Source organism: Vigna radiata, chromosome 10, assembly GCF_000741045.1.
Source record: "Vigna radiata var. radiata cultivar VC1973A chromosome 10, Vradiata_ver6, whole genome shotgun sequence".
In the NCBI taxonomy this organism is placed as follows: domain Eukaryota; kingdom Viridiplantae; phylum Streptophyta; class Magnoliopsida; order Fabales; family Fabaceae; genus Vigna; species Vigna radiata.
In genome coordinates, this window is record NC_028360.1 from 12686042 (window position 1) to 12712519 (window position 26478).

A 26478-nucleotide genomic window follows, 5' to 3' on the forward strand; every position below is an offset into this window, starting at 1 on the left:
ATATTGTGTCTAGGTTACTCTAATTATCATGATTATATTGTGTCTAGGTTACTCTAATTATCATGATTATATTGTGTCTAGGTTACTCTAATTATCATGTACTCTTGTATCAATTTATTATTATAAATAGAAGATTATGACAGGGATCAATCAAGCCCTCTAGAATTATTTTACAGTTTAATTCTCAAGTGATATTATCTCAAATTACAATAATAAATATTTTTTTTTTAAAAATAAAAAATTTTATTTTTAAAATAAAATATTTTATTTTTAAAATAAAAGATTATGTATTTATTTCCTCTAATTAGGAAGATTCTAAAAGATATTATCTCAAATTACAACTGTATGTATTACTCGCTCTCTCATAGATACAACATTTCATTCCTAAGCTACCTTGCATTTTCTCACACTTGCCTAATGATCCAGCATTACTAAGTTTAGTCCTAAACCAGCAAGCTTAATATATATACTTATAGCATAATATCTAAGGAAAATTTTATTAAGTAAATGTAATAATATTAATATGACAATCAATTTAGTGCCTTGAACTAACACCATAGTATGGCCAATCTGTTAGTAAGTTTCATACAGAAATTTTAGCAATCAAAGAAATTGATCAAGTGAGGTATTGCAACTAACCAATCTGACAGTAGACTTTTGGCCATTTGGAAGTGTTATGGTATGCGGTCCAATTCCATGGCAGCATTCATGGCAAATTGTGTGAGTAAAGAATGATTCAAAATCTACATGTTCTTGTTGCTCCTCTGCAACACACGCAGCAGCTATAGGAAGAAGAATATGCTTGAACCTATTAAGAATTGACAAGTTCTCCCAAGATAAATAATCTATTTAGAAAAAGATGTAACGAAAACATGCAATTCATAATTGTAAATGGTAACTTCAACAAACTAGAAATTTAATGGCCGGAAATATTACTTTGCCTCTGAAACATTCTTAAGCATGACCATTGATGTTCCCCGGTCTTTTACAATACTATCATCATTTGGTAGATTGAATGCAAGAGTTTGCGGTCCCTTCACATCCTGAAATAATTCAAAAGTTTAAAATTTCCAGTTTTATGCTCAAATATCCAATTAAAATGGAGAAAATGGCTTTGGAATATTATCAGAAACAATATGGAAAACATTGTCTAGCATAATAACTACTTAAACCAGATATTATCGACTGTATTGTTAACCCATTGAAATTCAACAAGAACTCCACAACTCAAACAATATTCAAATATTCCTAACACTTACCCCGGCATTATATAGAAGTTGGATAACACGGATAGGAGCTGCCGATACATCTTTTGATTTGTATGCACTATCCATAGGGAGATTTTGCTCCAGAAACTTAAGAGGTAGAAATATTTGAGAATTAAGGTGTCAAATACACTTAATTTAGATAAAATAAACATTACAAAACTAACTGTCAATGAAATGCTTCAAGTATATACCTGCAGATTATCCCCAAAGAGTTTCAATTGAGCTGTTGATTCATCGTCCTTGATTCCAATAAATGCTTCAAAGGTAGCCTAAAAGAATTGCAAAGCAATTATTGATTCATTAATTCAAAAGTTAGCGTCATTTATCATTTCAGGTGGGATGCCGGAAATTTTCCCGTAAATTTAGACATTCAAATAATTATTATGCTGTATTCATGATAGTATATAAGAATTTAGAGATTCAATCCGGAACATTGCATCCGTGGTCAATAGATAATTTCAGATATTCTTCAAACTTCATTGACCCCAAACCTGGTTTATTAAGCTCTCTAGCCAGTCAATGTTACTTTATGCTTACCTCAAAACAACTTTACAAACCATATATTTTATTCACTTGGATTCTTGCCAAGTATCACTTTTGTCAAATAACGTAAGCAGCATGTGAAAATGACAGTGGTCATGGAAAGATATTTCATCCAGTTAATCTCAAATTATCCAAGAATAGTTCAAACTATTAAGAACCTTTGGGACTACAAGGGGCAATAACAAAAATTGTTATAAAATATGACAGTAAATAGAGACATTCTTTGTAATGAATAAAATTTTTCCTTCGACAAGCTCAGATTTGTCAAACAACTTCATTAGATAGTGTAAAGAATAATTAATTTTAAATTTTGAGAAACTTCATAAAAGTTGCATTTTATTGTACGTAATTGTTGTGTCTAGGTTGCTAAGCATGAACTGTAATTTGTTTCTTTTTCTCTCTCTTTGTACTTCTTTTGCAAGACACACATCTATGTATATATATGAATCTAAAGAAAGATCTAAGTGAGATCTCTCAAGTAACTTTTCTCAAATATTCCTTCTCAACTTAGTATCTCAACAGATCGATTCCACTTTGCCTATCATTATCAATGAGGAAATGCCAGAGGGAGAAGGAGAGTTTATCCAAGCTTATCCTAGGTTGTTGGGCTTATCATGTCACTTGCTATTGGATCACCGACAAATATTTATTCCCACACTCAAGATGTCCCGTCCTCAATGTGAGGGGAGGAGATTTCACATTGACTAGAAATGGATCAAATTATAGTGTAAAAATGAATGCAAATCTGAACTTATAGACAACTTTTACAAGATTGAGTTAGGTTTAAAGTCTCCTAATTAAACTTATATTAGAAAGAATAGAAAGATACGTTTTATGCCTCTCCATAGTTCAATTTTCGTAACAATGAGAACAGGAGTCAAAGAACAGAAAGATTTTGAGTAGAGTGATACAGCTAAGGTTATTCAAGAGAACCCCACTCTCCACAATCCTTCACACTAATCCCTAAAAACTGTCCTCATTCCTCACTCGTATGACTATTTATAATAGTCCGCTACAGTTGCTTAATAACAATTGTACTAACTACCTTATCTTTTCCTTCTTTTGTACACTATACCAAACTTATCAATACCCCCTCCATTAAGAGTCACCTTGTCCTCAAGGTGAAATTCTGGAAACTCCTTATTAAATCAAGCAGCCAATTGCTAGCTGTTTTCAATGTCTGGAAGATTTTTCCACTTAAGAAGAACTACTAACTCTCCTTGAGTGTTAGTTCTGATATTCATTAGTTGCTCTAGAGTTGCTTCTAGATTATAGTCTTCCGAAAGCATAGGAAGCAGGGATTAGGCAGATGTGGCTGTTTATATTGCCGGTTTGAGAAGTGAAACATGAAAAAATGGAAGGATCCTGCAATGATCAGGTAGCTCCAACTTGTACACAACTTGTCCAATGCAACTACAATTTGATACAGTTGATAGAATCTTAGGCTGAGTTTTTCATTAGGCCCTCTTGCTAGGGACTGAAGTTAATATGGCTGAACCTTGCTTCAAACTTGATACTCAACCTCACGTCTGTTGAAGTATAATGTTTATTTTATTATTAATATTTATGTTAGGGGTTTTGTTAAGGGTTTCCCGCCCTTTCATTTTTCAGAACTACTGTGTTCTATAAAACAGTAGTAAGTTGTATCAGTTCCTTAATCAAAATAGAAGTCTTTTCATTTTCTCTCAACTTCAAGTACGTCTATGTTTATTAGTGTTGTAATTAGAAGAAATATCTATAGAATCTTCATAATTAGAGAAAGTATCTATAGAATCTTCCTAATTAAAGAAAATATTTGTAGCATCTTCTAGATTGTTTTTCAGTATAATGTTTCCTTATTTCCCTTTTTTAGAAGATTAGATTGCTACAAATAGAGGTAAAGAGAATGTAATTGATATAAATGAAAATAATAAAGTCACACTCTTTTTCAAATTGGTATCAGAGCTCTCGATCTTGGAAACTCCGTTTTCTCTGCAATAATGTACCCATTTTTGTTGCTGCTGTTTATACCTATAATAGTAATATGGTATAATTTTTAGAATTGTTATACCTATGATTTGATTATAATAAGGAGATACCATATAATTTGATAGAGAAATATTGCACCAAATACTACCCACTATTAGATATTGATTTTTTTCTCTTACTATTGCATCTCTTCTTCATCATAAACAAAAATGCTTATGTGTAAAGAGTGCAGTGGAATAATAAATGAAGAGGTGGAAGTGATGCAGCGGAACAAATGAAGCCGTGTTTTCGGAGTGAGATTTGGTCTATATAATTGGACCAATCAGATTCTTTCAAGGACACCTTTTTTCTTAAGAACTGAATTATAAACGAGTGTCAGCTCGTGTGAAAGGAGAGAACTCCTTTTTATGTATTTTCTGTTTTTCTTAAGAAGTAAAGACAGCACGAACACTAGTTTTAATCATTAGTGCTTTGAGTTTCTTTTTTCCTCATTTCTTTCTTTTATCTTTTGTTCAATTATCCTAACAGTATCCAATACACAAAATTCCATTATATTATTTCTCAGTTTCTCTCTTCTTGACACGGTAGTAGTCGTGACTTCTTTTGTCATTAATCATTTTAAAAAGAGGTAAGAACTTTTGCAATATAAAAAAACCATCTAAGTCAAATATATTCATAGGACCATAACTGTATACGCTGCACAAAGCCTCATTGTTAGGAATTACCTTATATCCAAAAAGTTTATCCTCATAAGTTTCATATGGCCCAATAGTGACATCCAACTTAGAGTCCTGCAAGAAAACAGAAAGTGAGATGCAAATTTTTTATCCTAAAATTTATCACCATAAAAACACATTATAGTGAGAATACTAATATTCATAATTTAGAGAAACATTACCAAAATCGCTCACTGGTAAAAAAGCCTATCCGTTAAAGCATAATTTTTCAAGTAATTTGGTTGGGTGTAAGACCATTTAATAAGTAAACGCAAAATTTCATAATTCTTTTTTAATATGTCTCCTTTACAACAGATAGAACAAATTATTTTGTCAAATTCAGATTCAAAATGATCCCCAAGTGACATTTTTTTTAGCAGCCCCAAAATTTCCAAGGTTTATGTCTTGCTGATTTGCACGACACAACTAAAAACAGAATCATGTAGTCACATTTATTAAAACAATTTGGCAATAAGTTAAAACTATATAAGATTAATCGTATTTGTTCACACAAAAAATAAAAATAATCACCTTCTACATAAATAAATCTTTGGATTTAGTCAGTCAGGGGCAGTTAAGATAAAAGACGTGATGTTTTCTATTTTGTTTTGCAAAGGAAACTAACCAAATTTTGTACAGGAGAAAAGTGGAACAAATATTGTAACATAATCATCAAAGTAGAATAGTGAGATCATGTCTGCATGCATGACTAAGAATCCAGACACGTGAACTATTAGGGGTTGGAAAGTATATGAGAGAAGGAGGTATAGGAGAGAGGGAGAAGGGGACTGAACAGTAGAAGACAGTGAGCAACCAAGCCGAACGGTGGAAGGCGGGGAGCGAGCGGGCCGAACGGTAGACAACAGGGAGCGACCAAGCTGAACAGTGGAAGACGGGGAGCAAGCGGACCGAGCGATAGACAATGGAGAGCGACCAAGCCGAACGAAGGAAGGCGGGAAGCAACCAAACAAACGGTTGGAAGCAGCAAGGAAGCATCCTAACTGCCGTAGAGGTTAGGATGGGCGGAAAACTAATTAGAGTAATGAGAGTGATATTCTAAGATGATATTTAGCAAAAGATAATTAGAGTAAACAAAGCTATATCTTAGTATAATATTCGATATAAGATAATTATAGTAAATAAGGCTAAATATATTCGGTATAAGATAATTATAGCAAATAGGGTTAATTTCTAAGACAATATTCAATACAAGTTGGGCGGGAAATAATTAGTATAAATAAAGTAAGAGTCTAGGTTTAAAGGTATGCTTTTGGTTATTGAGTTTTCTTAAGGAGGTTATGCTCCCAATTATTGGTTACTTTTGTTTATTCAAATATTACCATCAATAAGAGATATTCATTCGTTCATTATTCATTCGTTTGTTGTTCTGTTGCTTGATTTGAGTATGTGAGAGGTTCTTCTCGTTATGTCTCCTACTCGGGTACGTAACATGAACTGGTGGAACCTTGATAAATTTAAAATTCTTCAAAATAAACTCTCTTTTGCATTGATGAAGTTAACAATATAGCTACATTGAATTTTAGTTATAGAATAGTTATTTTTTTATGCATGAGAGCAACTACATGCTATTTAGTATTACTCACAGGTCTCACCAACTTGGCTAGGACTTGATTTATAATGGTGGTAGCACAAAAATAAATGACAGGAGATCACTAACCAATTCCAACCAGGCTATATCTGAGTCATAATAATTATTTGAAAGGAAAGCATCAGCCTTGCTATGTAGCAGCCTCTTCAAACTACAACAGGAAGGAATGAGTTATCCAGCATTTGTTATTTAGTGTCCAAATATTGATAGGATAATAAAATTACACCCACTTCATGCGGCCACACATAATAAAGCTCAAAGAACAGTAAAAGAGTACAATAAATTAATTCACAGTATTGTTCAGTGATACTGATCTTGAATAATGGAAAATTTCAAACACCATAAAATGAAATACAATATATACATACAGATTATTTAATAAAAGAATACAAAACTATAATTGTAATGAAATAATAATAAGAGAGACCATAACCAATAATATTACTTGGCTCTCAAAGAAACAACCCATTGTGGTACTATCAACATGTGAATCCAAGTATGTGGCAGCCTCCTTGAGTGTCCAGCATGAAATCTAGCTTAGAAACTGTTAGAGATATTATATTTAGTTTATATTTATCTTTTATCTTCTAGTTAGTTTGTTATTATTTCTTATTTGTATTTTGGGCTTAGCCCATATTTCTTCTATTATAAATAGAGAACCCTATGTGTGTATTTAACACAAGGGAGATTTCCCCTCATCTCTTTCACCATTTCATATGGTATCAGAGCTTGGTTCTCTGATTCTTTAGTCATTGTCTTCGCTGTCTGCTGGCGGCCGGCTGCCATGGCCGCCAGCAGCCTCTACTAAAAGTCTTTCAACCTATGTTATTCTGCTGTGGCCAAGAAAGGCCACTGCATCCGCAATGCATCACCGCTACTCGCCGTCGATCATCATCCTTCGCCGGAACTTCGCCGGACCTTCACTTGATCTTTTCGCCGGACCTTCGCCGGACCCTCGTCGGACCTTCGTTGGAATCTCGCCGTTCGCCGGACCTTCGCCGGACCTTCGCCGGAATCTCGCTGGAACCTCGCCGGAGTTCCAGAATCAACTGACGACCGCTCCATCCGAATCGCCTCTTGTGGTCGTTGAGGCAATCGGAGCATGTTGAATTTTTAGGGTTTCTTTCTCTCTCCTGTTTATCCATGGCTTCTTCCGTTGCGGTCTCTTCTGACCTCTCTTTTCATCGTTGCGTTTGACCCGTCCATATATGTTTTTTTCATGGAAAAGATGGTTTGTTGTTAGTTTATTTATAGCTGTGGTGGCTCTCCAACAATTACCTCTTTATCCAATGGCGGCATTCTTCAAGGGCGATTTGCAAAAAGAGATTTACATGGAGCAACCTCCCATATTTGTTGCTCAGGGCGAGTCTTTTGGGTTGGTATTTTGTCTTCTATGTCGTCTTGCAAATCATTAGCAATTTGGTGTCTCTCGAGTGCAGAAGCAGATATTTTCACCAAGTCTTTATGGATTATTTTAGTAACAAGCTTGGTACATACAATCTGTATCCTCCAGCTTAAGGGGGAGTGTTAGAGATATTATATTTAGTTTATATTTATCTTTTATCTTCTAGTTAGTTTGTTATTATTTCTTATTTGTATTTTGGGCTTAGCCTATATTTCTTCTATTATAAATAGAGAACCCTATGTGTGTATTTAACACAAGGGAGATTTCCCCTCATCTCTTTCACTATTTCATAGAAACCTATCACGGAATTTGGAAATAATACAAGAAGAAAAGGTGCTGATCCGAGTAGATAACAGATGGGGATCGAATTAAGAAAGAATCCGGTCAACCACAAAAGTAGAAAGCATATTGACTTTGGTTTCCATTTTATTCGAGAAAGGAAGCGTGGAACCCAGACACATAGGAAGCAAGGAACAAATAGATGATATATTCAAAAAATCATTGCCTATTGTTCCACTAGTACAAGAAGTTGATCAGGATAAAGGAATGGAGAATTTAAGTTTATCAAGGAATTTTGTTAGATAAATTTAAATTAAGAAAAGGATTTATTTGTAATTTTTTGAGAGTTTTTATTTTGTGTCTTTTGTTATATTTTCGTTTAGTTGCAGGTGTACCATCTGTTTTGTCAAGTTTGTTTTTATTTCCCATTATTTTATTTCTCATTCTGTTGTCACTGTTCCAGCCCGGCCAGTATTGTTTCCCTTTGTAACAACACGGTCCAGTATTAATTCATTGTAGTTGTTCTTCTTATCTATACGGCTATTTAATAGCCTTCGTATTCAATGAATAGACAGTGAGCTTACAAAAGATTAATTTTTCGTGTTATATTTTAACAATTTATTGTATAGCCGATATATAATATCCTCCTTTGTTTTACTTGTAACATGTCCGTCCATGACATATTTCTTTTCAGAAGTCATTTCCTTTCTGATATTCAAAATCCTCTCATCATTGTGTCCTTTCTTCAAGTGTTTTCTGCCCTACTCCTCTGCCAGGATTCCAAACAGTGACCAAGAGTGGGTCGGTCAAAGCAACCATTGTGCAGCCAGACTCGTGGTAGACAGAGTACCCACGGCCTTCACACTATTAGTTTATGTTTCAGTTGATAGACGATTAAAAGTTTGTGAGAAAGAATAAAGGTGGGAAGTAAAAAGTTTCAGTTACCATTTAGTTAGAGGAATAGGGGAGTAAAAATAAAGAGTTAGTTGTAAGGAGCGGGATATTCATTCACTATTCTTCGTTTGTTACTGGAACTTAGTCCAGTGGAAGGAGGTTAGGCTTCCTTGATTGTTTTCGAAACATTGTATTCTTCAATTGATTGAATAAGACGAGGCTATTCATTGAGTTTGGGTCTGTTCTGAGTGTTTCAAACACCTTCTTGACTTCTTGATTAAAGAAGTCCATAATTATTGGTCCGATCTTCCGGATCACAATAGAAGGAGAGACGGAGACTAAGGTGAGTGCCTTGGAAGGAAGGTTCGATGCCATGGAAGCGACAATGGAGGAATTCCGAGCCAAGATGTGAGGGATGGTGATACGCGGGCCCAAAGCCCAATGTCTTTAGTATAGCTTTTCTTTTATGTACTTTGTATTGTGTTAGGCATGTGACCTATATATAGGCATGCTAACACATCTTGTAATCACTTTTGAGCTAAATTCGAAGGGCTGTATGAAGTCCGGCAGCGCTAACACAGGCGCAGTTGTTACGGCTTCCTTCAGTCTCCCCATGGCTTCTCTGGTAGCCTCTGTCCACTTAAAATTCCCCTTCTTCAGCATCTCCGTGAGGGGTTTGGCGATCTTCCCATAATTTCGGACGAATCGCCTGTAATACCCCGTAAGGCCCAAGAACCCACGTAACGCCTTTAGTGTTCTGGGTTCTTCCCACGTCGTGACCACCGCCACCTTCTCTTCATCCATTTTGACTCCTTCCTCCGTTATTACGTGTCCCAAATACCCAATCGCCCTCTTCCCGAATTCACTCTTCTTCCTGTTAGCCACCCATTGTTGTTGTTGAAGTAAACCCAGCACCAAATCCACTTGCTTCAAGTGCTCGGCCCACGTAGTGCTGTAAACGAGAATATCGTCGAAGAAGACGAGCACAAATTTTCTCAGGTAGGGCCGAAACAGTTCGTTCATTACGCTCTGGAAGGTTGCGGGAGCATTGGTGAGGCCGAACGGCATCACGAGAAACTCGTAGTGACCCAAGTGCGTTCGAAACGCCGTCTTCTGCACATCTTCCTCTCCCATCCGAATCTGGTGATACCCAACTTTGAGATCCACTTTCGAGAAGTATCTCGCACCTCCGAGCTCATCCAGCAGCTCTTCAATCACCGGAATAGGGAATTTGTTGGAGACGGTAGCTCGGTTGAGGGCACGGTAGTCTATGCAAAATCTCCAGCTACCGTCCTTCTTCTTGACGAGGATGACAGGGCTGGAGAACGGACTTATACTCGGTCGGATGATTCCCGCATGTAACATTTCTGACACCTGTCTCTCAATTTCTTCTTTCATTACATGTGGGTATCGATAGGGACGAACACAGACAGGATCGGTGCCTTCTTTCAGCGTGATACGATATTGTTCTGTTCTATTCGGTGGTAATCCTTGGGGTTCCTGAAATACCCCCGCATATTTCTCCAAAATACCATCCAAGTCCCTCTGCTGCCCCTTATTAACTCTTATATCTTCGCACTTCTCCCTTCTCTCCTCCTTGCCCTCCAAACTCCAAACTAAAGCCCATGTATCTACTTCACTTATCTTCAGCAATTTCTCTGCTTCGATCACCCTCCAGGGTGGGGTCACCCTTGAAAGTCATGGATGACTCCTTCCAGTCGAGAGTGATCTTCCCCATCTTAGCCATCCATTCAACTCCAAGGATCATGTCCACACCGCCCAACTCAAATAAGTAGAACCTTTCTTCGATTTCGACCCCTCCCATGTCGACGATCACCTTCGGACAGCATCCTCTGGTTCTCTTCTTGTGGTCGTCCCCCAGGCTCACCACATAAGGAAGGGTGTCCTCCTGCTCGAGCTTCATTTCGTCCACCAATCTTCTACTTATGAAGTTGTGACTCGCGCCACTGTCGACGAGTATGCAGACGTCTCGCCCCCTCACCTTGCCCTGCAATTTTAATGTCTTGGGTTGGGTCAGCCCTCCGGCGGAGAACTCCGAAAGCTCCATGCATGGGCTCTCCGTCTCATCTTTTGTTCCCCCTGCATCCTCTTCCTCATCTTCGGCCAGTAACACCACTCGTAGGTTCTTCTCTGGACACTGGTGTCCAGGGCTGAAAGGTCCCCCACAGCTAAAGCATCTACCCTCCTCTCGGCGCTTCAAGTACTCGGAATAGGGCAAGTTTCTCGAGTTTCGACTCCGTCCATCACTTCCGCCGTAACCACCACCTTTCACCGGTCCATTACTCATCGCACTGTCACGTTTCACCGACCCAACACTTTCGGCTGGTGTCGTTCTCACCAGGCTTCCCCTCGATTGCTCCGTTCTAGCCACCACCGCTCCTCCTCCTGTCGTTCGCCCCCACAACGGCGGGTTCTTGGTCCCAGTCCACCCTAACAAACCCAAACCTCGTAACGCCTCTTCCACATCTCGCGCGATCTTCATCGCCGTCATCAGGTCACGTGGGTCGTGGGGTCTCATCTCACACCTCAACTCCTCTCGCAAACCCGCCAAGAAGTAACCCAACAATTGGTTATCTGAGAACTCCTTGGTTTGTCCGTCTAGCGTTTCGAATTCCTTCACATACTCCTCCACGGTGGTCGTTTGTTTGATCGCCGCCATTCTCTCAAAGATTCCGCCTCGATGTCGACTCTCAAAACGGATCAACAACGCCTCCTTGAGACCCTCCCAGGTTTGGTCACTCGCCTTGTCCATCCAAAACTTGAACCAATATCCGGCGCTTCCCTCCATGCTGATATGCGCCAGTTCAACCTTCTCCGCCTCTGCCACCTTTTGAATTGTAAAGAATTTCTCCGCCCTGTTGATCCAATTCAAGGGGTCGGATCCCTCGAAAATGGGCAATTCAACCCTTCGTCTCCAATTGGGCTGATTATCAGATCGTTCCCCCTCGTTACTCCAGCACTGGTTTCTTCCATCGTGGTTTACCGAATCTTGACTCCCATCGGATCTTTCCTCTGTTTGCTTGTGGCGCGCCCCAATCACCCGTATCAATTCTTGGATCTCCTTCCGCATGGCTATCGATTCTTGACGGTTTTCTTGGATATCCTTGCGTATGGCTATCGATTCTTGACGGTTTGCGGTGGTCTCCGCTTTAGTATAGCTTTTCTTTTATGTACTTTGTATTGTGTTAGGCATGTGACCTATATATAGGCATGCTAACACATCTTGTAATCACTTTTGAGCTAAATGAGAATTAGATTTCTGAAATCCAGAATTAATTCTCCCTTGAAAGTCAGGCTAGAGAGTCCAAGGGACCTCCTCTAGCCACCTTCCAGCACACTTACCTTTCTTTCATTTTCCAACATCAGCTTTCTCACTCTGCCACTGTGACATCCATTCTCCAATACTTTTCAGTCGCGCGGCGCTGCTCCTTACTGCCACACCAGGTTTCCCATAACATCATACTTCAGCTCAGTCATTCATTTCGTATTCAGCGTTTCCTCTCTCGAAGCTTCAGCACGTAGGGTTCATCTTCGAGAGTTCTCCAGCCATAGATCCATCACCGTCCACCAACTATTTCCTATTTCCTCACCAGGTAATCATTATTTTCCTCCGATCATCTCGAACCATCGGTTGTTTCTCCGGTTTACATCTCTTTGACCGATCAATACCCCGAATCCTTTCCTTCCATCAATTCAATCGGTGAAACCTCTCGTTTCACCGTTCAAATAGTTTTTCCTCCGACTATTTCGAACTTTCACCGATTAAATCCTCTTCTTACACGAACCCTAGCCTTTTCTACCGGTCAAACCACATAAACCTAGGGCGGGAAACAACTTACTATTGTATTTATAGGAGACAATAGTTCAAAAAAGTAAAAGGGCGGGAAACCCCTAACAAAACCCTAAAAGTAAAAACCCTTACATAAATATTAATAATAATAAAGACATTATTTTTCAACAATTCTCATTATACTCTTACTAAAATTATTTTTACTCGTTATCAATACAATTTTATTTTCAATTTGATATATTTCTCCTAATTTCCTCCTTTGAATCATGTTTTCCAACATTTAGCATGGAGAAGAACAATGAGCGCTTACTAATGAGATTATGGACACAAAACATTACCTTGGTGAGTCGGTAATGTCTCCAGCTTTATGCAGTAAATTGGCAGCTTTTACAAGAAGAGGTTGGTATTCTTCGGAGTAAGGAACTATAAATAGATCATGAGAACCTCCTGTGCTATCAGACTGATGAGAATCTAAAATAAATTCACTGTGCCTTTTAATAACACTGAAGAATCCTGTTGCCTCTTTCTGTTCATCCTTTTCTAGACTGTCCTTCCATAAATCAAACTCCTGCAAGATAAAACTATATTCATTTTCAAATTTGCAAACCATTTCTTTTAACAGCATATACTTGGTGCAATATACCATTTTGTTCATGTCGGGTGGGTAGAAATTAGCGCCAGCAGGTTTCGATACGGGAAATGCTGCTCTGTATTCTACACCCTTCCAATCTCTGACTGTCCTAGTCGCGTTAGAGAACAACCTTATTGCTGAATCTGCAGTTGTCAAGAATGCCACATCTCCATCAAGGCTAGACCTGTCAACAATTAATAGATTATAATTATACAACATGTCCAAACATAAAAGGGACATTTTACAATATGTGGGGGTTCCTCCGTTCTACTCTGAGTTATATGAACAAAATTTGCAGTGTTCAAGGCAGATGCATGTTTACATATCTGTCAAGAACACTGTCCGATCCTAGCAATTTCATGTCAAAACTTATCTTGGATGGTAAAAGAGAGCCTTAGATTAAGAAAACAAATTCTGTAGAAAAACTTAAAACTAGAGTGACAGCAAATGAGCCAAAAAAGTTCAGGAAGGAATAAAATAATGCCAAAGTCTGTCTACATGTCTACTATACACCATTAAGTTGGCAGACTGAATTATCAAGAAAACACTTACCATGGGCTCTTGTTAATCTGATAATAGGACCATTTCAACTTATTTAACTCTGATGAATCAGCATACTCCTTCAACCAATCTCTAAGAGCTGGATTACTGTACCATGACTGACAGTAAAATAAATAGATAAACTTTAGCAATGTAAACTATCATGTGAACATATCCATCTTCCTAGTTCTACTCTACCAGTTACAGTTCAAATATTAGAATAACTTTTGGAGCAAGAAATAAGTTACCCATCAAATTTCATAACATTATTAACAAAACCTAGGTATCAAGCATGCTGCATGACACGTAATGACTTGCATATGAAAAATTTTGCGTGGACAAAAGATTAACAGTCAATTTACCATTAAATTTTACATACTTCATGAGCATGAATATTGAACAAATAGCATAAAACAAATAGAGACAAGATACAAAAACAAATGAATACAAACACAGTATAAATGGACTGTAAACACAACCTGTAGAAGAAATATTTCATCCATAACAGCTGCAGCCTTCACAACCAAACCCAGAGCCTCTCTGTCTAAATCCGAAAGCCCAGATAACTGCCAGAATGAAACATTAAACTTATTTTAAGGTTAACTACGAACCCCAAATTTTGGGACAAAGTCAATTGATAATGTTATTAATAATCCAAGGGAGAATAAACTTAACCAATAATGATATCATTTCCTTTGTTGAAAAGTGAACTTTAAGACTAACTCAACTTCACAAAACCAACTTATAAGATAATGTTTGCACCGACTTATATACTATAAATTAACCTTATCTATAGTGGATATGTCATTTCCAACATACTCCCTCATGCCGACGCATATACATTTAGAGCATGGGATTAGACATAAATGGGTGGTTCGATAGAGGTTCGATAGAGGTTCGATAGAGGTTCGATAGCGGTCCGGTAGCTAGTGGAAACAAACAACAAACTTTGCTCGGATAGACTTTAACTCATTGCTTTGATACCATGTTAAGAAGTAGATTTTAAGCCTAATTCACCTTACAAAACTGGCTTGTGATGTGAGGTTTGTACTCACTTATATATTGTCAAAGTTTGTACTCACCTCTAGTATCGGAGCATGTAGCCCACTTGCAACTGCCACCATAGACAATGTTGTTATGCCTTCCTTAGCACATTCAAAAGCATGGTGACATGCCATTTGGCTTTGAGTAGATTTGAGTTTTCGGTTCTCTAGCCAAATGGGTTCCGTTAGCAATCTAAGTAAGAATCCTAACTATCTCCCTCTCTCACACACTTCAGTAATCGCAAATCAGAATTGGGTAATGAATCGTATTGTATTTACAACAAAAGAATCAAGAAAACAGAGAAGAAACAAGAGCTTAACCTCCTTCACCAGGTACTGGACTGGTCTACACATACAAGAATACTAATTGTCTCCCGAAAACAATAAAAGAGCTCCTCTTATATAGACACCTGTCCCGCCCCCCTTAACCACTCAGCAGTTCCTTATTTCTCTATTCTTTTTCTCCTTTCCTATACTCTCTAAATCCTAACATTACTCCCCCCTTGAACTGAAACTGCTCATGCAACGCTATCCTATTCCGCCATCTGAGAAGGCCGAGAGCTCCATCCGTTTCTGCTCCACTTCTACCACCTCCTCTTCTACGTCCTCCTCTTCATCCTCAGCCAATAACACTATTCCTAAACTCTTCTCAGGGCATTGGTGCCCTGGCCTGAAAGGTCCCCCACATTTGTAACACCTCCCTTCTTCCCTTCGCTTCAGAAATTCTAGGTAGGGAAGGTTCCACGAGTTTCTTCCTCTGTCATCACTTCCCCTGGGATTTCCTTCTCTCGCCACACTACCCTTCGTGTTGTCTCTCTTCACCGATCCAACGCTCTCAGTTGCGACAGTCCTCCCCGGGTTACTCCTCGCCGCTTCGGTTCTCGCTACCACCGCCCCTCCTCCCGTCGTTCGACCCCACGACTGGGAATCCTTGGGTGCTGCCCAAACACTCACTCCTAACCCGCGTAGTGCCTCTTCGACCTCCCGCGCAATTTTCATTGCCGCCATCAAATTTCGTGGGTCGTGTGGCCGTATTTGGCACCGCAATTCCTCCCTTAAGCCCACCAGCAAATACCCCAATAGTTGGTCGTCTGAAAACTCCGTCTGTCCGGCCAAAGCTTCGAAATCTCGCATGTACTCTTCCACGGTGGCCGTTTGCCTTATTGCCGCCATCCTCTCAAAAATGCCGCCATGGTGGCGACTCTCAAACCTGATCAACAAAGCCTCCTTAAGCCCCTCCCACGATCGGTCACTCGCTTTATCTTTCCAAAACTTAAACCAATAACTGGCGCTTCCCTCCATGCTAATATGGGCCAATTCGATCTTCTCCACCTCCGCCACCTTTGTATTTCAAAGAATTTTTCGGCCCGGTTGATCCAGTTCACACAGGGCCGGGTCCTTCAAAGATGGGTAATTCCACCTTTCGCCTCCAATTGGGTAGGTTCTCTGATCGCTTCCCATCTCTCTCCCCCTCTGCATCGTCGCGCCGGTCCCTCCGATTGCCATTGACAGAACCCTGGCTTCCGTCGGAGTTCTCATTGGCATGTTTGGTGCACGCACCCATCATCCGCATCAGTTCTTGGATGTCTTTGCGCATCGCAATATAGTCTTGACGATTCGCTGCTGATTCCGCCTTCAACCCGTCTACGACCATCTCAATGTGCTCCAATCGTCCCTCGACTACGTTCATTCTTCCTTCCATCATTTTTGTTCTAACATGTACATTAATCCGACAACTTCTTGGTCCAGCAACTTCTTGATCCGGCAACTACTTGATCCGGCGGGTCGAACCACTTTGTTAGCAATCTGAGTAAGAATCCTAACTATCTCCCTCTCTCACACATTTCAGTAATCGCAAACTAGAATTGGGTAATGAATCGTATTGTATTTACAACAGAAGAATCAAGAATACAAAGAAGAAACAGGAGCTTAACCTCCTTCACCAGGTACTGGACCGGTCTACACATACAAGAATACTAATTGTCTCCCGAAAACAATAAAAGAGCTCCTCTTATATAGACACCTGTCCCGCCCCCCTTAACTGCTCAGCAGTTCCTTATTTCTCTATTCTTTTTCTCTTTTCCTATACTCTCTAAGTCCTAACAGGTTCCCATTATTATGTCGTTTTTTTCCGTGACAAAAGCCTATAAGGAAGAACTTGATTGCCTAAGAACAATGACTGAATCAATAAGTCCACTAGATCGCATATCCTATCCTTGAAATGCAAGTGTACATTCAATATTGTTGGCCCAATGTCTTAGAAATAGGTTGCGTCCTCCATTTCCAAAATTTTGTTCCCTAAACCAACTACCTAGAAGTTGTGTTAACTTTCACACACATCATCAAGTTACTTACTCTTGTCTTAAATGGTATTAGTCCTATAAAGTCTCTATTATCTTTTGTTTCCTCTTCTCTCCAAATGTTTAAGTCTACCTGGTCAAGTCATTGGATGCATTATTTTTGTTCACTCATAATACTAATCACAATAAATTAGATCCTAGATTTCTTAAATGTGTATTCATTAGTTAACCTTCATGTAAAAAGAGGTACAAATGTTATCATTGTCAAAGTTGTCACTATTGCTGCCACTATTCTTGAAATAGAAATTTTTAGTTAGCCCTCGGCTTTAGGGTGGGAAAGCACTTAAAAAGGGGTAAAGGACTTAAAACAAATGAGTTCTTCTTCTTGTCATTACCATACCATGTCTATATTTGCATGATGGTCAAGCTCTAAATGATGAAGCCACCATAAATAATAGTGATGAAACTTTTCAAGTTGTTCTTGTTCTAAGAGTAAATTTTTTGTTGGGACTTACACTAGTTGGATCTAAAGAATGCCCTTCTCCATATAGCTTTAAAAGAAGAAGTGTACATGGAGATTCCTCTAAGATTTGAAACTCATAATTAAAGGAATAAGGTATGCCTTCTAAAGAAGACCTTATATAGTCTTAAGCAATCTTCAAGACAGTGATTTGGGATATTTACCAAAACAACAATTAGAAATGAACATCTCAAGCATGAAATTAGATATTTGTGGATAATTCAATAAGGGCCTACTAGCAGTGGCACAATAGCCATGATAAACTTGACTATTAGATTTTCTCAATGACTCAGATACCTTCCTAGGAAGTAAATTTAAAGTAAGGCTTGCTCCTCACTTATATACTATGATTGAGCTATATTTCTAGTTGATGTGAGATCTCCAGCAACAAGCAAAATCAAGGAAGTCATACTTTATTTGTAAAGCACTTCATTACAAGTAAACTCACTATACTACCAATCTATGTGGATGATACAATTACTACATAAGATAAAATAGAGAAACTGCCTTTAAAGGAAAAGAGGCTATTTATTCCAAAAATCAAGTATTTCCATGGAATAAAGGTTGTCTATTCCATAAAAAGGAAATTTTCATCTCCCAAAGAAAATATGTACTTAATCTCCTCAATCATCATTTGGCTAACTGTTAGGGTATAAGGTGGGAGGTAATGATTAGCGTTGGAAAGTATTTAAGAAGGAGAAGAAAGGTAGAAAGGAAGTGAGGCCAAACAGTATTGACTGTAAAGGCAAAACGGTGGAAGGGGTGGAGAGGTCTAGCCGAACGGTAGGAGGCAGGGGGAAACAAGCCGAACGGTGGAAGGTGGTGAAGAGCTGGAGCCGAACGGTAGGAGGCAGGCAGAAGACCAGACCGAACAGTGGAAAGCGGGGAGCAACAGGCCAAACGGAGGAAGGCAAGAAGCGACCAGGCCGAACGGTGGACAAAGGGAAGCGACCTGAGTCGAACGGTTGAAGAATCACCATCCTAACTGTGCAGCAGTTAGGAAGGGCGAGAACTAATTACAGTAAAAGGAGCCACACTAGGGGAGAATATTCAGTATAAGTTAATTAGAGTAAATAAATATATATATTTCAGGGAAATATTCAATATAAGATATCTATGATTAATGATATAGGCTAGGGAATTATACGGGGAATATTTACATTAAATATAGGGATATTTATATTAAATATAGATATATTCTACAGAGAAATTTAGCATGAGATGGGCGGGAAATATTATAATATAAATAAAGCTAGAATCTAGGGTTAAGGGTATGTTTTGATTATTGAGTTTTGATGACAGACGGCTACCGTCCTGTGAGGGAGGTTATGTTCCCAAGTAATTGAAGGAGGTTATGCTCCCAATTATTGTTTACTTTTGTTTATTCAGAGAATTCTATCACCATCAATAAAAGAAATTCCATTCTTTCATTATTCTTTTGGTTTATTGTGAGCGTTGAGAGTTCAAATACGTAACACTACCTGTCAAATTTAGATGTTATTTTTGTGAGATCAAATGCATTTACACAATTGGACATCATGCCAAAAAGATCATAACTGACAGATAAACAGTAGCTAACAGTTGCCATACACTAAAATATACAAGGGAAACAATCAAACAACATGGATTAAGAGATATTACAGCTACAGTTTTTCCATATATTCATAAGCCCCCATCGTTTCAAACAAACCAGTTTATTTTTGACATAAAGGGTGAGTTTATTTGTACATTTTTAAATAAAAGGTGTTGGTTTATTTTAGTGTTTGTCTAATCTTATTTTAAAAAACTAAGCAATTTTCAACTTATTTTAATGAGAAAATCCTATCTACATCTGAAATAAGTGATTGTTTTAAAGTTTTCTTATTTCAAAATCACTTACTTAAGTTTAACCAAACTTTCTCAAACTAAGATGCATTTGCATTCGAGGAGAAAAGATTAGAAATACAATATTTTAACAGTATAGTTTTCAAATTGACAAGACGGAATGGGGGAGACAAATAGCTAAAAAGTTGACAGATACAGGTCAGTAAAATTAATACAAGAACCAAAAACAGATGAAAATAAAAACAACCTCTGCACTAAGGGAAACAGGAGCATAACGACTTATTTGTTTCTGTAGAGTCAAACTGCGTGCTACAGTGTTTTCCTTGTACCTTCAACAAATATGCAAATGTATGAATACCAAAATAAGTATATAATCAATGTCTGCTTTAAAGATCATTTAGTTGTCTTTAATAGAATATAATCAGAAGTATATTTAAAGTTAAGAAAGTTGAGTTTGGCCATGTGATTATATTGTAGGGAATCTGCAGTTAAAAGGAAATATACATAGTTTAGTTTGGAATGGATACAATGACACTCTTATTACTACATATTGGTAGCCAATTTTTTCTCTGGCATGAGATGGTAGGCATATTCCATGAATATTCAGTTTTCCCATTCACTTTGTACGAAGTTTCTTGGTATACTTAAAATGATTTGGAAGAGGGGCCAATATCAAAATTCTGTCTACATATGCTGTTTTTGTCTATATCTGCAGAGGAATACCCATACTTTTAATGCCCACTATTTACTGGGCGAAGCCAACATCTAAGACTGTGCCTGACCCTAGTAAGACAACTTCTAAGCTATGAAAGTAAATAAATTCTTGTTACAAGAGTTGTCAAAATGTTAGACACAAACCAGGCAAGTTCAAATAGTTTTGGTTCACTCCCAATTCTTTTATTACCTTATTTTCTTTTCTATTTGGAAGGACATCTCATTCCCTCTGTAGTTGTACCTCGCTTCTTTTCTATTGAATAAATTTTACTTTAAAAATGGAGAAAATAGAAAGACATGGCCATCTGAACTGGGAGTGAAGTTCTATACTGGTACAAGGAATCAAACAACAATAATAATACTTTTTACGAGAGTTATTGCAGATTGAAAGAGGTTTTGTCTCACATATAAGAATCTTTTATTCAAAACTTAATTATAGTACACAAGAGTTGACAAAAACTTAAATTCTAGCATACCTCTTTTCGATTACATCAAAGAGTTGACTGTATTCTCCATTTACATCATAGGGGACATAATCTGAATCTTCTTTGGCCAGTAACCTTTTGTATTCTTCATAAAAGATATATTTAACAGCTGAAACCTCTGATTCCTGCCAATGACAGAAGATCCCCACAAACAAGATCAGGAAAAATTAAGATAAAATAAGTCATGCATGCACCAAGAAAAGGCCTAAAGGACATGAGAGTAATGGAATTAGATTTGCACATCAATTAAATATCTTTTTTTCTACAATCAAACATGTAGAGAGAGTATATGCTGCCAGCCCATTATTTACTTACAGACAACCACCTGAGAATTACAATGACATCAATGCATCTATCGGAATTTAATCAACACAAGAGATAAAAGAACACAAACAGAAGTGAAAATAATAAAAATATAATCAATAAAGCCATATGACTATGAATGATCTATTGCATAAGTCTTCTTGCATTGTCAAATTTTTTTAATTGAGCTTCACCAAAGATGTTAAACATTTATGCAACTGATGTTATAAATATTTTTTTCTGGACTAGAATATCAAGGAGTTTACTTCTTCTGGCTAACTGCTACCATATATTTAAAAGCAACTCCCATGTGCCAAAGACTTAATTAAAATGAAACAATCAAACAGAAAGAATTATATCCAATAGTTCACAGATTACTCTAAATTCAATCACTGAGACAGAATTAACAGACATAAATAGACATTAAACAAGAATAGATACCAAGATATAAATAAACATTAAACAAGAATAGATAGCAAGATATGACCAGAAAAACTCAAGTTCTATTCTATCTCAGTATATAAATCCAGTAATTAGACTCAAATCACGAATTACAGAACAGAAACTTTAAAATAAAACTAAATCATAAAAAATATGCAATGATCACAAATGTCACACCGTTAAACTGAATTCTAGTACTTCTAAAACAAGTTAAATTTGTCAAATAATGAAATACTATAAAGGCTGGTTCCATAATCAAATAAAGGCCATTTGTTATGTCTCTCAATGAGATCTAAAAAGTCCAACTTGAAACAACTTACACATCCTCACCTGAAGTGCAAAGGCTTCCAGAGGTATAGGATCAAGAGTTGTTACCAGATACACATCATTAAATTCGTTATTGATGTATTTTCCATCATTTATGACACTGCATTCCATATTTAAAGATCATATTAGCTAGTCCACAGATAAAATAGGAGAGAAATACATTCGTTGAAGATAAAAATCTTATATGCTAAATAAAAATAAAAACAAGACTTTAACTTTTTGCCAAATACAGAAATACATATACTACTTACCTGTGCTGGAGGGAAATAAATATCAATTCAAATGCATCCTTGGGGAGGATTACACCCAACTCTTCTTCAAGCTCTCTCCTGAAAAATTAGTTACACAACAACACCAGACTTGATTAGCAGTACAGTCTCTTTCTGCTAACATTCTGAATAATCATACTTTGGTGCAAAATAACCGTAATTTCATGCAATTTGAGAATGCAGGTAGGTCTGATGTTAGAATAAAAAATGTCAACTATGCTTATCTTAATATAGCGGTAACCATTGCTGTGGGAGTATGAATTCATTAATTAGGGATTTTAGTATTATCAATGCTTTTTTAGTTGATTGGCATCCAAAGCAGGCAACTCATGTAATACAATTTAATGGGAACGTCCTGAGTGTGTATGGGTTAAGTGTAAACCGATGGAGCAGCCACGGATGGCTTCTTGAGAGGAGCATGTAGTAAGATAATTTTGGATTATGGAGCTGCTATAATTGGTTGCTTTTCTATTGGTGAACACCTTGCCTTTTGAGCACGGGAATTTTGCCATTGTGAAAGCTATTGAAATTGCTCATCCCAAAAAAATGGTTAAGTTCGCGCATTGATAGTAATAGTACAAGTGAAGGTCAAGTATTTACTACTTTTACTATTGTTCCTTGAAGGCTTTTGAATAGATGGCTAAATGTATGGCTCTTAAGGAGATGAGTTTTAAAGTTTCACATAATACAGAAAGGGTAATAGATGTGCAGACTTACTTACAGCACAAGGTATTAAATATCATATTGATAGTTGGTAGAATGTTATGCCTTCCTTTCTCAGTATTGATGTTTTTAAGGACAGACCTAATTTACCTTTTAATATATAACTAAACAAATACAGTATCAACCCGCAGTCAATTTGGTTTAGTTACTCCAGTACCATCACTCAATTTGATCTTAACTCCTAAAACTAGCGCACGTCTAGGATCATGCCTTTCAAAGGTCATGAACTAAATTTTCTTCTTTCATTTGTGTGTCAAATCACATAAAAGACGGGAAAGCGTGAAAGAGTTGCTTCTATTGAGTAACTAAATTAGCTGCCAAAGACAACATAACTAAACCTACTTGTTCATATCATCAAATACCAAATCGACTTCTCATGTAGTGCACACAATACTAGGGATCGTGGTTAGAAAAGCATTTCCTGTTTTCACCTTGTTTTCTATTGTCTGAAATTTACACAGAAAAAGGGTTAAATGAGAAAACAAAACCAAAAACAATATTCAATTTATATTTCACCGTTTCCTGTCCAGATTATTAAACACGAAACAAACTGGAAAAAAAAAAACAGAACAGAACGTTTTCCCCAACGACAAAACTAATGTTGTCCAATGAGATTTGAAGTTTAGCACAGTAATACGCCACGACATTTAAAGAAATAGTTTCCAATAGTGATTATCGAGATGAAACTTATTCTGATTTAAGAAAAAAAAACAGCAACAGAACGTATGTTCCGGTATGCAAGTCTTGTGCTCTCTCCAACCAAACACGAAACGATCGGTAATTTGATAATGCAGAGTACCTAGCAGTGATTAGCGACGAATCGCCAGCGGAAATGTGACCGGCGCTGGAGATGTCCCAAAGATCAGGCCACGAGTCCTTGCACGAGGCGCGGCGTTGGAGGAGCAGCTCCTGCGTCCGCTCCGCGAATAGCCACACGTGAACGGCCCGGTGGTAGTCGCCGTCGCGATGCACATCTCCCCTGAACACAAACGCCCACACACACAAATGCAAGCGTTGTTATTACGCACGCGAATTTGAGGAACTGTGGCGAAGAACGATTGAGTTCGCGATTACCTGGGCTTGGAAACACCGGTTTTGAGTCCGGTTTTGGTTAGAACGTCAAGGTGTTCCACTGCTTGCTGCTGCATCTCAGAGTGTTGTTGAATGAACTTCGGCGGTGCCGAGTATTAATGAGGGAGTCAACTATAAATCTGCGGAACGTGAAATCGGATGGAATCACTAGCATGTACTTTTCAATCTTATCATGTCTTATCTTTTCCTTTTTCTCACCTGTCTTCTTATCATTCTGCAACGGTATTATTATATTACTCCGTCTTTCTCGAATGATTTTTTTTTAATAAATAATTTTAATCTTTGATTTTTAAATTTTAAGATAACATAATTTTCATTTTAATTAATTAATATAAAAAGAGAAAAGTATTTATGATTAAAAAATACAATGATATTTAAATAAAAAAAATCATAATACTTTGATATTTTCATTTTTGGTTTTCAATGTAGAGGTAACAAAACTCATTTATACCAGAGGGAGGCTTCAGATCCATGACTTGTGAATAGTGAAAGAATCTGATAAAGCATAAGCGAAACCAACATAAAGGCTTCAAATGGTGCTGATTTGGCAAAGTAATACACGACACTTTGTTTTGTAGCATCGTTGTCGAGGCACATTTGCTGATTATAACTTGTGATTTTGAGATTTCAANTTAGTTTTAAATCTTGCATTGCATTTCTAGTCTTATCTTAATATTGTAGACTTGTTTGAACCAATGCATTTGTACTTCATCTCCATTCATATTAATTTGCATCTAGCGACCAGTATAACAGATCAAATTCAAGTAAAACCAAAATGACATTCTCACCAATCTCTCCCTTACGTCTCTTAGACTCAAACCAACCACTCTCCAACGCACAATTTGGTAGATACACACACTACTCTTCCATATGAATATTATTATTCACAATATGGCATTGATCTCCATGGCTGCTTCTTATTCCCATTTCCCAAATGACTCAGGCCAGGTAATAGACCTCCTCCCTTTGGTGCAAATAACTTGTTTTGTTACTGTGAACTTTAGAAAGTAACTTATTTCTCATGATGTTTACTATGTTTGTTCTGATATGACAACATCGACCTCCTACTCCTCAATCTGCATCTAAAGTGTGCCGAGTTTGTAGTGATCAGATTGGACATGGGGAAAATGGGAAGCTTTTTGTGGTTTTCCATGTGTGTAGTTTTCCCATTTGTCAGCCCTGCTATGAGTATGAGAGGAGTGAAGAAAACCAGTGCTGCCCTCAGTGCAACACCCGCTATAAGCGCCACAAAGGTTAACATAGCTCATGATCATTGGTTTTTTTATTTTATTGTTGTTGTTATTGTAAGAACTTCATTTGTTTTCTGGAAAAAGTAATGTAGGCTAACTGATATGATGATAATATGGCATTGGCTTTCCTGTAGGTTGTGGATGGTGACGATGAGGAGCATTCTGATGCATATGATTTTGATGATGATCCAGATGAGAAACACGATGCCAATCATTGAGTAAATTTTTAATAATATGATGGCAAAATTTTTAATTTGTGATAACTCTTCTGTTGAAATTGGTACCTCTGTTATTTTTTTATCTTTAATATTTAATTTACTTTCATTTAGTAATTTGTGTTGATACTGGAAAGTATATGAATTTTGTTTCAATGATTTATTTTTTATACATTGAATTAAAGAATTTGATCTCTTGCTCGTAAAATGTTAATTATGTAATTCAGATCAAATTTATTAAACTTTCGTCGTTTACTATGATTCAATTTTTAGGTTTTGAAACAAGTTTGTTTCGTATATTCATGTTAAAATATTATTAATTTGTGCTGTAAACAAATATTCAGATTCGGTTTATTATCAAATTTGATTCAAACCATTGGAGTTTCACATATATTTTTCCTTCTCATTTTTCATTTATTTATATTAATTTATTTTATCTCGTTTAAATTGACTTTTTTAATCAGTTCTAGTTGTTTGAAAACATAATTTTTCATTGTTGCGGTCGAGCATTTCCTATATATGGTGCAGTTTTGTATCAGCATTATCGTTGCTCGGTCGGTGTTATCTATCGCAATTGGATAGCTATATTATATTTGTATATGTTAAAGTTGTATCATGTAATTTTCTAACATTAACATCATCCAAAAAACTAATGTAAAATCTCTTCTTTTGTTTTGTCATTCAATGTAACGAGATCTAGTTAATTGCTATAAAAAATTATTTGTTATAATGTAATATAGTTTATGTTGCAATTCTATTATTGACTTGCATGATTTAATCTATAATTGTTTTCATTATTATTATTATTTCCATTATTTATAGTTTATTTTATATAATTATACTTAATTTTGATTTAAGATTATTTTTATTTTGATTTATTATTAAATCATTTGAATAATAAAAGAACTTAAATTATTTTTTACCCACAGTATTGGATACTCCAAATATGTTAATTCAACAATTACAGGTGGTTTTGAAGAAACCCTAGAAAATACTAGCGGTTTGGTTTAACTTCAACAACTACCGACGGTTTTTTGAAAAACCCCTGCAAATACCGGCGGTTCTTCTAGAACCCTTGCAAATACCGACGGTTTTTCCAAAATCTCCACAAATACCGTCGGTTTTCCCAAAACTCCCACAAATACTGAGGTTTTTTAAAACCTCTGCAAATATCGACGGTGCTTTTTCCAGTGGTTTTCCCAACCGCGGGAAAGGTATTTACCAGGAGTTAAAATTGCTGCTAATGTTAAAAAAAAAAACCCTGGTAAAATTTTAAATTTTTGTAGTGCACTAATAAATATCGTATAT

At 37.0% G+C, this 26478-nt stretch overlaps 2 protein-coding genes across 4 annotated transcripts in view; one reads left to right on the top strand and one right to left on the bottom strand.

The window, feature by feature from the left end:
- Positions 1 to 23911, bottom strand: part of LOC106775672 (nudix hydrolase 3) — a 47664-nt gene extending 23753 nt beyond the window's left edge. For 2 of the 3 annotated variants that reach the window (XM_014662818.2, XM_022787143.1), the window contains exons 1-16: positions 23688 to 23910; positions 23413 to 23592; positions 21873 to 21950; positions 21625 to 21721; positions 20542 to 20675; positions 19599 to 19680; positions 14144 to 14230; positions 13677 to 13783; positions 13137 to 13308; positions 12832 to 13061; positions 6174 to 6255; positions 4505 to 4570; positions 1460 to 1537; positions 1260 to 1355; positions 937 to 1043; positions 640 to 808 (exon numbers count right to left, since the gene is read on the bottom strand). In XM_014662818.2, coding sequence (XP_014518304.1) covers positions 640 to 808; positions 937 to 1043; positions 1260 to 1355; positions 1460 to 1537; positions 4505 to 4570; positions 6174 to 6255; positions 12832 to 13061; positions 13137 to 13308; positions 13677 to 13783; positions 14144 to 14230; positions 19599 to 19680; positions 20542 to 20675; positions 21625 to 21721; positions 21873 to 21950; positions 23413 to 23592; positions 23688 to 23761 — 1839 coding nt within the window. In that variant the 5' untranslated portion in view covers positions 23762 to 23910. Of the gene's footprint in view, positions 1 to 639; positions 809 to 936; positions 1044 to 1259; positions 1356 to 1459; positions 1538 to 4504; positions 4571 to 6173; positions 6256 to 12831; positions 13062 to 13136; positions 13309 to 13676; positions 13784 to 14143; positions 14231 to 19598; positions 19681 to 20541; positions 20676 to 21624; positions 21722 to 21872; positions 21951 to 23412; positions 23593 to 23687 lie in introns of all 3 variants that reach the window. The other variant, XM_022787142.1, reaches the window with a different exon arrangement.
- Positions 23912 to 24249: 338 nt separating this feature from the next.
- LOC111242683 lies at positions 24250 to 25264 on the top strand. Its single transcript, XM_022787185.1, has 3 exons — positions 24250 to 24653; positions 24794 to 24958; positions 25090 to 25264. The coding sequence occupies exons 1-3, from the start codon at positions 24576 to 24578 to the stop codon at positions 25171 to 25173; spliced, it is 327 nt and encodes a 108-aa protein (XP_022642906.1). The 5' UTR covers positions 24250 to 24575; the 3' UTR covers positions 25174 to 25264.
- The last annotated feature ends 1214 nt before the right edge of the window (positions 25265 to 26478 follow it).

Coding starts and splice junctions, on each gene's coding strand:
- LOC111242683 (XM_022787185.1), top strand. CDS start 24,576: ATGAATATTATTATTCACAATATGGCATTGATCTCCATGGCTGCTTCT. Junction 24,654..24,793: donor TCCCAAATGACTCAGGCCAG/GTAATAGACCTC, acceptor CTGCATCTAAAG/TGTGCCGAGTTTGTAGTGAT. Junction 24,959..25,089: donor CCGCTATAAGCGCCACAAAG/GTTAACATAGCT, acceptor GCTTTCCTGTAG/GTTGTGGATGGTGACGATGA.